The sequence below is a fragment of the Homarus americanus genome, unplaced genomic scaffold (genome assembly GCF_018991925.1).
Source record: "Homarus americanus isolate GMGI-L3 unplaced genomic scaffold, GMGI_Hamer_2.0 scaffold40248, whole genome shotgun sequence".
In the NCBI taxonomy this organism is placed as follows: Eukaryota; Metazoa; Arthropoda; class Malacostraca; order Decapoda; family Nephropidae; genus Homarus; species Homarus americanus.
In genome coordinates, this window is record NW_024712526.1 from 6,183,359 (window position 1) to 6,196,990 (window position 13,632).

The 13,632-nt window shown below is 41.6% G+C and overlaps 1 protein-coding gene across 3 annotated transcripts in view; it reads left to right on the forward strand.

Moving 5' to 3' along the window:
• Window positions 1–3,138: 3,138 nt before the first annotated feature.
• The window catches only part of LOC121861469, a 24,580-nt gene continuing 14,086 nt past the window's right edge, over window positions 3,139–13,632 (forward strand). For 2 of the 3 annotated variants that reach the window (XM_042359224.1, XM_042359234.1), the window contains exons 1-3: window positions 3,148–3,273; window positions 11,075–11,168; window positions 12,925–13,632. The exon at window positions 12,925–13,632 is cut by the window's right edge and continues 103 nt beyond it. In XM_042359224.1, the coding sequence (XP_042215158.1) occupies window positions 11,148–11,168; window positions 12,925–13,632 (729 nt within the window). In that variant the 5' untranslated portion in view covers window positions 3,148–3,273; window positions 11,075–11,147. Of the gene's footprint in view, window positions 3,274–11,074; window positions 11,169–12,924 lie in introns of all 3 variants that reach the window. The other variant, XM_042359243.1, reaches the window with a different exon arrangement.

Consider the following 13,632-nt stretch of genomic DNA (forward strand, 5'->3'; position numbering starts at 1 on the left):
GGGAGAAACGTGGGAGGGGGGGAGACAAGGAGAGGGGAGTGGGAGAGACAAGGAGAGTGGGGAGGGAGACAAGGAGAGGAGAGACGTGGGGAGTGAAGAGACGGGGAGGGTAGACAAGGAGAGGAGGAGAAACGTGGGGAGGGAAGACAGGAGAGTGGAGGAAACGTGGGGTGTGGGGAGACAAGGAGAGGGAGAAACGTGAGTGGGAAGACATGGAGAGTGGGAGAAACGTGGGGAGTGAAGAGACGTGGGAGGGTAGACAAGGAGAGAGTGGAGAAACGTGGGAGTGGGGAGACAAGGAGAGGGGAGTGAGAGACAAGGAGAGTGGGGAGTGGAGACAAGAGAGTGGAGAGACGTGGGGAGGAAGAGACGGAGGGGTAGACAAGGAGAGTTAGAGAAACGGGGAGGGAAGACATGGAGAGGGAGAAACGTGGGAGTGAAGAGACGGGAGTGGGGGGGAGACAAGGAGAGTGGAGAAACGTGGGGAGACAAGGAGAGTGGGAGTGGGAGAGAGACAAGGAGAGGGAGGGAGATAAGGAGTGGAGAGACGTGAGGAGAAACGTGGGAGGGAAGACGGGGAGGGAGAGATCGAGTGGGGAGACAAGGAGAGTGGAGGAGACGTGGAAGTGGGAGACGTGGAGAGTGGAGAAACGTGGGGAGACAATGAGAGTGGAGAAACGTGGAGAGTGGAGAAACGTGGGGGAGGAAGAGATGGCGCGAGTGAGAAACGGGGAGGGGAAGACGGGAGTGGGGAGACAAGGAGAGGGAGAACGTGGGGAGACAAGGAGAGTGGGGAGGAGAGACAAGGAGAGTGGGAGGGAGACAAGGAGAGTGGAGAGACGGGAGGGAGAAACGTGGGAAGTGGGGAGATGGAGAGTGGAGAGACGTGGGAAGGACAGGAGAGTGGAGAAACGTGGGGAGGGGGAGACAAGGAGAGGGAGAAACGTGGGGAGGAAGAGACGGGGAGGGGAGACAAGGAGAGTGGAGAAACGTGGGGAGACAAGGAGAGGGGAGTGGAGAGACAAGGAGAGGGAGTGGAGACAAGGAGTGGAGAGACGGGAGTGGGAGAAACGTGGGAAGGGGAGACAGGGAGAGGGAGAGACGTGGGAAGTGGGGAGACAAGGAGAGTGGAGAGACGGGAAGTGGGGAGACGTGGAGAGGGAGAAACGTGGGGAGGAAGAGACAAGGCGAGTGAAGAAACGGGGAGGGAAGACGGGGAGTGAAGACGTGGGGAGTGGGGAGACAATGAGAGTAGAAACGGGAGTGAAGAGACGTGGGGAGGGGGAGAAGGAGAGTGGAGAAACGTGGGGAGTGGGGAGACAAGGAGAGGGGAGGAGAGACAAGGAGAGGGGAGGGAGACAAGGAGAGTGGAGAGACGTGGGGAGGGAGAAATGGGAAGTGGGGGAGACACGAGGGAGAAACGTGGGGAGGGGAAGACGTGGGAGGAAGAGACGGGGAGGGGAGACAAGGAGAGGAGAAACGTGGGGAGGGGAGATGTGAGGAAGAGACGGGGAGGGAGAGACCATGGGGAGACAAGGAGAGGGAGAAACGGGGAGTGGGACATGTAAGGGAGGAGTCATAGGGAATGGAGGGGGAGAGACGAATGGAATGGCAGGATGCTGGGTGGAGTGGGGAAAGGTGACGATTATGGGACTTGTTTATAAGAGAATTAATCTAAAACGGCACAGACAGGGAGCTTAAAGAATAAGTGTCAAGTGGTAAGCAATGTAACGAGGTTGGCTGTAGTAACAAAGACACACATTCATTCAAAGGTACAAAGAGAAAGTAACACGAGATAGGTGTATGTAGGAGAGAAATACCAAACGTCTATATTATTGATGGTGTAGAAATAATCGCTTAGGAAAGATTAGCATAGAAATGTTCGTTGTTCCATAGTATACAGTACACAGTACAGTATATTTGTAGCATAGACAAGGACTATGTTAGCCGTGTGTCGGTGTATTTAGTAAACACTCAGTTGCCACAGACTACGGCAACTTGAACAAGCCCTTCTTAGTTTTAACTTGTACATACATCGTCGTACAACATGTAAGAGAGCAATTTAGACATTCAAATCTAAAGTAAAAGTGCACCCATGCACCAAAATAAGACGGCCTCACACCCAAACAATACTACCAACGCCAGCGAACACTCCAGGCAAACACATGAGCACACGCATGCGCACTTTGTAACAGCCGGTTATCGGGAACATATCCACGTATCTTAACTCTAAACATAGGGCGAGTTATTTCTTTTCAACTGTATGTAAATCCTTGTCTCTCTCACCTGTTACGTGTTTTGTCAATTGATAAATGTTTTTTGCAAATTTGTTTGTTATGAAGTTCACGAAACTATCGTATACATAACGTTTAGCTTAAGTTCCTATACATGCATTATTTTTCATCTTAAACCTTTGCACTGCTTCACACCTTTACCTGATTAGTACATAGGATGAAGAATATTTAAACCACAGCGTTTCAAGTTCAGAATGACATGTAACGAAAAAAACCCTAAGCGGTACAGTATAAGTGATAGCTGGACTACAAATGTGTCTAAAATCCCTACCTGACAACTGTAAGCAAGTGTCCTCAATAAAAGGACAGAAAATATGACGATGGGCAACAATTTGTTTATTGATACCAAAATATATTTTGTTGTGAGGGTTATTTTATTCGTTACGTCCCTCATGAGTGGCAGAGACTACCTACCCTTCCTTCTGTGGCTACACCCTTACACCTCGGCCTCACTCCGCCTAGCCACCTTGGAGGGGCATTTTCTTCGTTTATTGTGCAAGTTAATGATAGAGACACGTTATAACAGTGTGAGAACTCGCTCTAGGGCCCTCTGGTCACCTGTGTTGGATTTGACTATATAGGGAAAACATTTAAGAGCAGCTTTAGCACAGAAAGCATAGCATGACAAGAACATAACGATGATAGATGACGAATTTTATCATGTGTGTATCGACACATTTTCAGAGACATGTTGTGTGTATTCTAGAATATAATGATCGTAGTGAACGTCTTCAGTCCTACAAATGAAATAAAAAAAGACTCTCCTCCAGTTTGTGATATTTCCCAATAAGATTGGCAGTCGTGTCTGATGGTGTCTGGCAGCCGCGAGCGACCCACGTGATGACGTCATGGTCACGTGGTACAAATGGAGAACATGCAGGCGGAGCTCGCCACCTTGTAGAGAGAGTGGAAGCTTTTCAAGCTACACGTGTGCGATTTAGCATTCCAAGTGTATAAGAAGCGTGCATGAGTAATCAAGGTAAGCAGTTTTATAGTCCAGGTTTCAAATATAAAAGAAAAACGGGAGTGTAACACCGGATGGCGTGAATATCGACAAAAGTAGTGTAGCCGGAGAGTCGGTGTGGCAGTCAGTGTGTGTGTGTGTGTTGTTGGTGGTGCGCCTCACGTTGCTCTACGATTCGGGCTAGGTCCTCTTATCTACCCCAACTAATTAGTGTGTCATATTCCGACTCCCCTTTGGTTTATATGTCTTCTTTCAGTATTGGGGTGTTTTAACGTGTAAAGCTGCACAGGATAGTAATAATTGTGACAGACAAACGACTTGATCGTACAGACACTAGAGCCTACAGACAGGTTGCTAGCTGGGACGGCCAGTTGACGCCCGCGTCAGTGTGTGGACGGACGTAAGCTGTACCCGTCCCTCGCTCACACTTCCGTTACTTTGTGCCCAGTATGTCTACTCTCACCCTTCTCACAAGTTAATATCCGCGGACCCAACTTTTCCCGGAGCTCTAATTTTCTCATAAAGGTGACAGGCATCGATGGTAAACCCTTTGGTGTTTTTATTTTCTAGTGTGACTACCAATTGAGACCAGTAGATGGAGTGACTGGCATTTCGTTAGAAAATTGGAATTGCAGAAATCGTGTGACTGGGCACGGCACACGGACTCCCACCTGACCTAACACAATTATGATCACAGGGAGGCTTACACTAACGTGTGTTTGTGTGTGTGTGTGTGTGTTTTTGTGAAGCTTGCTTATTGTTTACGTCTGTGTCTGTAAATCCGTTTTCTGGTTTAGGACTTTGTGTGCGTGTGGAGTTTGTGTATTTGTGTTTCAGTATGTGGGTAAGAAGGAGCTTAAATTATATAGACGAAAAGATACAAATATTCATCTCGTTTGTACGAAATCAAATCATTTTGAATGTATGACGCATCAGGTTGACCCAGGTCACGGTGGAAGGAGGGCGTGCTGTCGAGCAGGTGTCTGTAGAGTTTCTGTTGGATACAGTAGAGTGGTTTGGTTCATGATTACTATGAATGACGCCCCACAAGTATCATAGTTTGATCATTGTAGGCACGAGTAGCACATACTTCCACAGGAAAGTGGTATGGTTGGGTTGGGTTTATCTTTGTTATACCTCGCAGTGTTGACACTACAATGGCGCTTCGTTGAACAAATTTCGAAGTCATGTTGAATTGTGCCGTTGGAAATATGCCACTTGCAGATTGGGGATAATTTGATTAAAACTTCAGTGTCATAATACCCAGTGGTATAAACCAACATAATTTGGAATGGCAGGAACCTATTCCCTATGTGGTGCCTACAGGAGAGCTCAGGTTCTCAACTGGCTCAGCCATGTTAATATTGTTATTATTATCCACTCTGTATCTGTGTTTTTCTGGCTAAATAAACCATTTCAATTTAATTCTATTTCAAATTCAATTCAAATCCGAGTGCTTGCACCTTGGCACTTGCATTTGGGTCGCGTGCGAAGTAACAAAAATCACATTTGAGAATATCACTATGTGATACAGATAAAATTATTTCGATGCTACCAATCTCGTAAGAATACAGAAGTCACAGAAAACGAAGGAAGGTTTTATGAGTGCGTTTTCCATTCTGTAATCCATGATGATAAATTGCCTGTTTTATGAGGTGTGTGTGAGGAATATTGCGCACCCCAGGAAGACTGGAGAATCCGTAAGGTGGGTTTTGTGAGGTGTTGATGCATTGTAGTATTTTACCAGCTGACTATTGGACGTGGTCTCCACACATGTAGCCGTATCCTGGTGTTAACTGTGTAATTGTACGTGATTCATCGTGACCGCCCTCGGTTATATGCTCGCCACGTGTCCAATATGGCTGCCTTATCATTGGCCATATTGACAGCTGGTGATTAAATATAATTTTCTGCGTTAGAATTTGTAACAAATTCACGCGAATAAGATATATTCGTGGATTTCTACCGACGTTCGAGATGACAATTAATCCACGTGACGCAATTTGACCCAACCCACAATTCCCCGGAGGAAATCATATACTGTTAGCTGGGTGGGCAAAAAGTGCAATCACTTTAAGATAAAGTCTCCCATCATTGAAGCAAGGCAACATACATGCACTAGGCATCACTAAGTTGAAGGAATTCTACATACCAGGGTCTAAATGGCGACGTTGGAAACCATTGTGATTAACCGGTTATAATGATTTAACATTGTTTTTAATTATTGATTAATTGCTTGTGTGTTGATTCTGTCCGAGGCAATGGATGAACCTTATAATGTATTTTCTTAACTATTACGTCTGGATGATTAACTGACTGTTGCTGTTTCGTTACAGGATAAGTAACTCGGTGCTACTGTAGCGTACGGTCTCCAAAGATATCTTTGGTCTAACCTAACCTTATCTAACCTGACCTAACCAGACCTAATCTAACTTACCTAACCTAAAGATCTTGTAGTAGGCACCCTATAGTAGCACGGGTTTTAGACCTGTTCACATCGTCAATTTTTTATCACGGTAAAGTTAAGATACCTGTTATGATTTTTAAGATAAAGAGCAAACAGTAGAGGATGGAGCAATATATTTTGTTATCTAGACGTTATATACACAAGTGAGCTCTTGTAACTACCAGTACTGTACACCCCTAGCGGCGATGGACACGTTAACTTGAAAATAATAAAGATGATAATCATTACATTTTTAGATGGTGTATACTAATGAATGGTTATAACTTATGAATAACTGAATACAATCTCTAGATAATGAATGATATTTCTAGTTTGATTTTTACTGGTTAAAACTAGGATAGAAACTAAACTTTTGCGTTACCCAACTTCAAGTGTAGGCTGAGTAATCCACAATGAATGTTTAGGGCATGTACTGGTGAGCCCCAGTTCCTCTATTTTGTCTCCATTTCATACATTTTGGTTCTCTCGGTGGTTGTTATCAAAGGAGACTGAAACTTGGTATTGTTAGTTCCATCCCCTTTAAGGGTGATATGAAGCAGGTGTCCCAAGATGGTGTCATAAGAAGCATCCTTGACACTCGGGGCCAACTCATAAGATTTGATTAATTTAATGACTTAATACTTAATACCTTTTTATCCCTTTGGTATTGCATATACAGTAGTGTTTCAACTCCCAATATGATTTTTAAGTTCATGGTGGACAGATTATCTTAAAAGGAGTTTCAGACATATAGTACATCACTTTAATAAAACTCATTTGTACATGTTGAAAAATGGTTTTCAACGTGGATAAGGTCTCTCTTGCATATGGATAATATGGAACATGTCATTGTTGTGTGCATGTACGGTATAGTATTTAAAACATACAGATGTACAGTATCATGTCTGACTTCAATTCTTACTCGGTAAATGCTGTACATCAAGCCACGGTACATGTATGTGATATAAATACTGTTTTTGTATTGTTTGCACTTCCCAATATGTGTGTACCAGGTTCATGTCAAGTTGTTATAAGTAATACTGTACTAGGTTATTATAAAGTTTGGCCAATATGAAATTACTGAGCAATATACAAATAGAATGGGCATTTTGTTCCGGATATTTTTTCTTGTACTACTGTATAATTTTGCAATGTTTAGTGGATTCTATCCTCCCAAAGATACTTGTGCATTTAATGTAATTAGGAAGGTAATATTGCCAAGACTTACAGAATACCTAATAGGTCATTAAAGTTGATTTTGCTGAACTGTACTGTAATGTGTTTCTGAAAAATATCACCTCAAACAATTGCCATTGAAAATTTTGCAAAATTTAAGCATACTTGCTAGTGGTAAACAGGATGATACATGTACATTATACTGTGTGAGCCTTGCATATATTATTGCTGTGTTGCTATGTTTGATACTTAACGTAACCAACTGTTTTTTACGTATTTATATGATGTCTTAAAAATGAGTCCCAAAGGCCTTTTTGGCCAATTAGGGATCTTGACTGCCTTCACTTCCCATGCTGTAAAGGTCAGCACTGTACCAGATAGCCATTTATAGTTGGGTGTAACTTGGACAGGAGATGAACTTTGTATTATTCTTTGTCAAATCCTTCTTGTTTCATAATGCTAGGTCTTAGTTAGGTACAGTATGTAATGTGTAACTAGTTTACGTAAAAAAAAAGCAAATAATTTCCTGTACAGTACCTTCACCAAATTTGTTTGTGCAGTACAGTAATGGTGTATGATATACAGTACAGTACTCAACCAGACTCTTGGATCCAGTGGTACAGTATTAATAATCAATTCTCAGGAGAAAACCATGAATTACTATACAGTACAGTAATGTATTATTTCTATTTCTATTGTACTGTATATACTACAGTATATTTATAATTTTTATTTTCATGAGAACAAAAGTTACTTGTCCATTATTTATTTGATATTGTCTTATCAAGTGACTGAATTAAGACATACATTACTGTATAATTTCATCATTATCATCAGCTTTTTATTGTCATTGCCATGTATGTGATGGCAATGTTGGATAAAATCAGAATGGATGTCCCGCCACCCCTTGCTCACCACTGCTAACCCAGGACACCAGCCCAGAAAATGCACCCGAGACCAGGAGGTATACAGAAGCAAAGTGTTCTGGCTGAATGATCTTCCTAAGACCAATCCACAGAGGGTTGGAGCAGCTGGCTAAGCACGTTCGCAACTCCCTGAGGTATATAATGAAGAGTATCTGCCTACCCAACAGGAAAACATCTGTGGGGCAGAGGTGTAGATCAGACTTATGGGATAATGATATTATAACTGCCTACATTGAACAACTCGGCTCCGGATAATCAACTTTTGTAGCTCCTAAAGAATTCCGACATGTTCAACCCCTGAGCTTAAAGGAACACATAATAGATGCTAAAAGAGGATACTACATGAAAAATTGATAACTTCCAAGGCAGAATACCCAGTGTAGATATTCTCTTATTAGTTTTGGAGGGCCAGACTTCTTCTGACACAGTTACCTAATACTGTACACGTAATAGATAAGCTAATCAATGTACTATACTGGCAAATATCTGGCCACAGAACTTCAGCTTTCTCCTTTTTCAGGGAACCTTCATATCAAGTGGATTCTTTTAAAAAGGGATGAGGATGAAGGATGGATAACTTAACAAATTTCTTCAATTTCTAGATCCCAATCATACAGGTTGGGACCCTGCAGCATGGAGATTCAACCCTCGAGACCTGCTGGTTTTATGGAATTATTTAATCTAAACATATGGTTATACTGGAGCAGAAAGACGAAACTTAAGTTATCCTGCTTACAGTGACTATCTAAATATGTGACATTATTGTCATCAATTTATATTTTCACCTTGCTCACAAAGCCATGCAAAATTGCCAAATAAATTTTTTCTAATAGAATTTCCTCAGTAAAGCAGATACTTTATCTTTCAAATTTCAGACCACAGTTTTTTCTTTGTGTCAAAAGTTTGAATAATTAATTTAGCACTCACCTGGTAAATGTATTAGGGGTCTTTATTTCCTGCTTCCCTTAGCAAACAGAAATACATGTTTGTTCAGCTGAGCCTGTCAGTTTTTCAAGGATTTAAGGAATAGGACTAAATAAATGAGGAGGAAAATAAAGAGGATCTACAGTATTCATGAACTGCTGGCCCAAATTCATATACAGTATAGTCTGCATTTACGCGGTCAATTGAACCTGTGGAGTACCACGTAAAACGAGAAACGCATAGATGAAATAACACAACATATGGGATTAATTGAAATAGAGACTGGGCCGACCCCCAAGCTCCACTTTTTCCGGCACAATACGTACCTTGTAGTAAAAAAAACATGTTAATTTTATGATGGTATGCACACACAATTAATAATTAAGAGAAATATCAATAATATTAGGTTTTTTAACACTTACGTTAGTAGAAAAGCTGGGTCGGCACACGCGGATGGCGGTTGGTTCCGAGGCAGAGGGCAGATTAGTTGCCCTCCCGTGAATCACTTTCACTACTGCAGAGGTTTGCAGGGCCTCCCAGACAACCTCTCAAAGTCCATATCTTCACTGTCAATCTCACTATCACTGACTTGACTGGCTGTGGTTGTGGTGGGTTGCAGGCGAGGAAGTCCTCAACTACATTGATGACTAGCATTGATGTTGTCGAGATAGATCTGATATATGGCTCCATAACTCTCGCAGATGGTTATTAGACACTTCATACCGATGCTTGTCTGGGTCGCTGTCAGATGAGCTGTTTCTCCCCAACACGATGATTTCCTTCACATTATCATGGCTTGGTCCAGGTAATTCAATGTTTTCTCTGGTGTTGGGGTCCCGGAAGCCATTGTGAGTTGTGAGGGAATAGCAGGCACAAGAGAGAACTGTATACGCCGACTGAGAACAATGAGACAGGCCCTGCTAGGTCAGCTACTTCTACCCTGGTGGCAGGGCACGCCATGTTACATTAGACCAATCACAGCTAGCAGCCGAGGGAATCGCGGGTGGGCGGATGCATGGCCCAATCACAGTCCGAACGTCATATGACATCAGCGATAACGTAACAGCGGCCTAATGTGCACCATTCACCGCTCCGCTCCGCCAGATGGTCAAGAATGGACCTCGGTGGGTAAAATGGGGTGGCAGTCTGGACCTCTCCAGCTGCTCGCTGCATAAATGACCAAATTTACTGCGTAATTAAAGCATTTTCTTTCTGGCAAGGCACTGCGTAAATGACCTAACGCCAGAACAAAAGCCGCATAAATGCAGACTAAACTGTATGTTTGGCATATTGTACCTGTAGGATACTGCAGCTGGGTTGATGTAGCACTTGCTTCCTGACCCAGCAATCACTGGTTCAAATCCCATGGTTGACCAAGTGAGTGGGGTGTCCAGCTGCACAATGCTGTAGATACCTAATTTTGCAGTTGGGATTTGAGAGTTCAGGATGCAGTGGTGACCACAATGTCTTCATGTGTACTGAAGGCTTGGTGTTCTCTCTGGTGTATCCAAACTGTCAAACTGACTGTCAGGTCAATGGAACAACTGTCTTTCAGTATCTAAAGATACTTCTATGCTGTGATTTATCAGTGTGGATGGATATTGTCAGACCTCGATTGAGCCAGAGGATGTCTGTCATCAAGCATATCTTAGATGAAAGGGGAATGACCTTCATTTCATTAACCTTCAAATTTGCTTGAAGGAAATGTTGCTTCCTCAAACACAAAGGGGAGCATTGTGTGAGGAGCATTATTGTACAGGGGGTTCCCGGGTTACAAACGGGTTCCGTGCTTGAGGACGTTCAGAAGTCAGATTTGTATGTAAGACGGAACACATGCTTTATGCATACCGTATTTACAGAACAATGTTTAAAATCTCACTGCAGTATATCATAGCCTAAGTCCTTATATACATCTAAAATCTCTTAATTTAAGATAAAAGAAGAAATAGAATGATAAAATACAGCAAATAAAAGTAAAAAATAGGTCATCAGGTAAATAAAATACCATGTACAGTACAGAGTGCTGTAAATTTCAAGTTTAACCCCATTCGTATTGGCAGACGTTCATAAGTCGGGGACCTCCTGCACATTGTTTATGTAAAACAAGCAGGCTGATGCTTGTACTGTACCGTACTAATACAGAAGGATATACACTGTAAGTCTTGTCCCTATCTTTGAAATTTCCAGAAAAGTTTTGCACTTGACTTAACCTGTGGCTGATTGCCTTTGAAATTGAAGATAACAGCATTTAATGGTAGCTTCAGGTACTAACTAAGCACCACAGCCCTAAAGTTGGCCCCCTGACTCATGAGGGCAACTGATGCATATAATTTCCATTTTTAAGGAAGATGATTGTGATTGAGAGGGATGAGGGATCTTCCGATCAACTACCAGCTGCAGATCTGAGTTAAGAAATAATGGATTTAACTCCTGATCTGGTACTGTATATGCTGTAGCAAGAGCTTTTTGGTTTTAGAATCAACTAGTAAACAGGATTTCAGTATCAGTCTGCTATTTCTCAAACCCACATCCCCCCAAAAAATTATTCCCTAAATGAATTGTGTTTTTGTGAGATTGATGCTGAGGGAGGTTTTACTGTACTGTACTGTTACATCTTACTTCTTCAGCTGTTTGTTGGTTATCTTCCCAGATAAGTTCTTTTCACAAGTCTTGATCGAGTTGGTGATTCCATCTGATTATCATTCTTAGTCCTAGACTCTTGTGAAAATATTCTTCTATTTCTTGTGGTGGAGATATTTTACTTGAATATAATAAACATGGTTACATTAATTTCATTGAATCAAATAAGAAAACATTGGTTATCATGTGATATTTATGAGATAACTCTGTAGAAGGAGAGAAGGGATGTAACTTAGTGTTCTAACAGTTCTGTATAATTTTTCGTGGTACAAGAAGTTTTGCTTCAAAGATAAAACAGTACCCCAATAATTGAATTGCTAAAGGTAGAATTCTTGCTTTTTAAGGTTGTTCGGTGAGATATGCCTTGATTTTTTTCCAGATGTCCCATTCAGGTCCCTGTTGGATTCTTTGCATCTTTTTGTGTCTAAAGTTTGGGGCAGTGGGTGGGATATGTGGTTTATCCTCTTGCCTTGGACTGTATCTGCACATCCATCTGTCAAAGCTCTTGTTACTTCCATCTGTCAAAGCTCTTGTTACTTCCATCTGTCAAAGCTCTTGTTTACATCCATCTGTCAAAGCTCTTGTTTACATCCATCTGTCAAAGCTCTTGTTTACATCCATCTGTCAAAGCTCTTGTTTACATCCATCTGTCAAAGCTCTTGTTTACATCCATCTGTCAAAGCTCTTGTTTACATCCATCTGTCAAAGCTCTTGTTTACATCCATCTGTCAAAGCTCTTGTTTTCCTCCATTTGTCAAAAAACTTGTTTGCATTCATCATGTATCATAGCTTCTGTTTACCTTTATGCAAGGTTTATTTTTTTATTCCCAAAACAGAAAGGCTTGGAGTGGTTTCCATCCAATTTGTTGATGGTTTTCTGTTAATTACTTTGGTTTCCCAAGTTGAGTTTACAGCTAATGTTTTAGTTATGTACTGTATTTATTTTATTTTTGCAGGTAGGAGACAAGTAGATTTTAGAGAAATAATAAATTTGACCTCTCCCTGTGTAGTCCTCCCCCTTCTTTTCTTCCTCCCATTTTCACTCCAACAGTGTTTACTCAGTGGTTGAGACCACATATTGGCTGTTTTCATTATTTTGTATTTGTATTATTGAATTTACATTCCCTCATCCTTTTTGCATGGTCTTTGTTAATAATGCAAGAAAGTGACAATTGCTCAAACCAACTTGTAAGGTTGTGGCAAATGCTTCAAACACTGCTTTGAGTCTTCAGCTGAGTGTTAGGGAAGGTTTGGAGTTAGCATGGGCATGAAGGATTTTGTTTTGGGATTTTTGCATGTCTTATATTCATTTATTTTCAGTAAAGTCAGTATTATTCCCCTTATTTTATTTCACTTTAGATTTTAATTTCACAAGGCAGTATTGGTCTGTCAGTTAAAGTATGTTGATATATTGAGTTCTAGAATGTTTTGATTGTTTTCCTCTTTCAACACTATGCAAGAATAATTTTTATTTATTTAAAAAGAGTACCCAACAAACAGTATTGCAGGTGACACACAATAGTCATTATAGGTTATTTCATTCATGTCTTTCAGATTTTGGATGAATTCAGCCTGGAGCAACAGATAATGGAGTTTAATGAAACAAATCAACTCCTTGATTTATTAAAGTTAAACACGGAGAAAACAAGTGAAGAGGGGAAGTTACATACAATGGCCAGTAATGCCCCTGGCTTGGTGTTGGATGATGATCATTTAGAATCAACTGAAACTCTTCTTAATGATCTTATCCATAGTGTGTGTGGTGTAGAGACTCACTCTTCTAAAGTCATACCTCCTAAAACAGAGGGTAATAATACAATTAATGATGCAAAATGTGATATAGTAAAGGCAACAACCTCCACAACAGGTAGCAATGAGTCACCGAGACTCCACTTCCAGTTAAGTGATAATATGAAGAAAGGGCTGTCTATGCTGGCCTTTCCCTCTAAAAAGACCACTACTCGAAAGAAGGCCACAGCATCCCGCACCACCTCAAATTCTAGAATTACAATAGGTGAAGCCTTAGAGAAAGCACAGGATGCAAGGAAAAGTATATCCAGTGTTATAAAAGGAGTGGGGCAACCAGAGAATATTGAGGGAGCCATATCTTCAGATCCTGCAGTCCAACATCTTCCCTTGGGCAGTTCTGTGGTAATTGGGTCAGTACCACCAGGGAAGACGAGGATGGATACAGGGGTGGAGATGGGGCTTTCAGGGAAGACTGGTGTGACCATGAGGGTCACTGTTGGGGAAAAAGAGAAC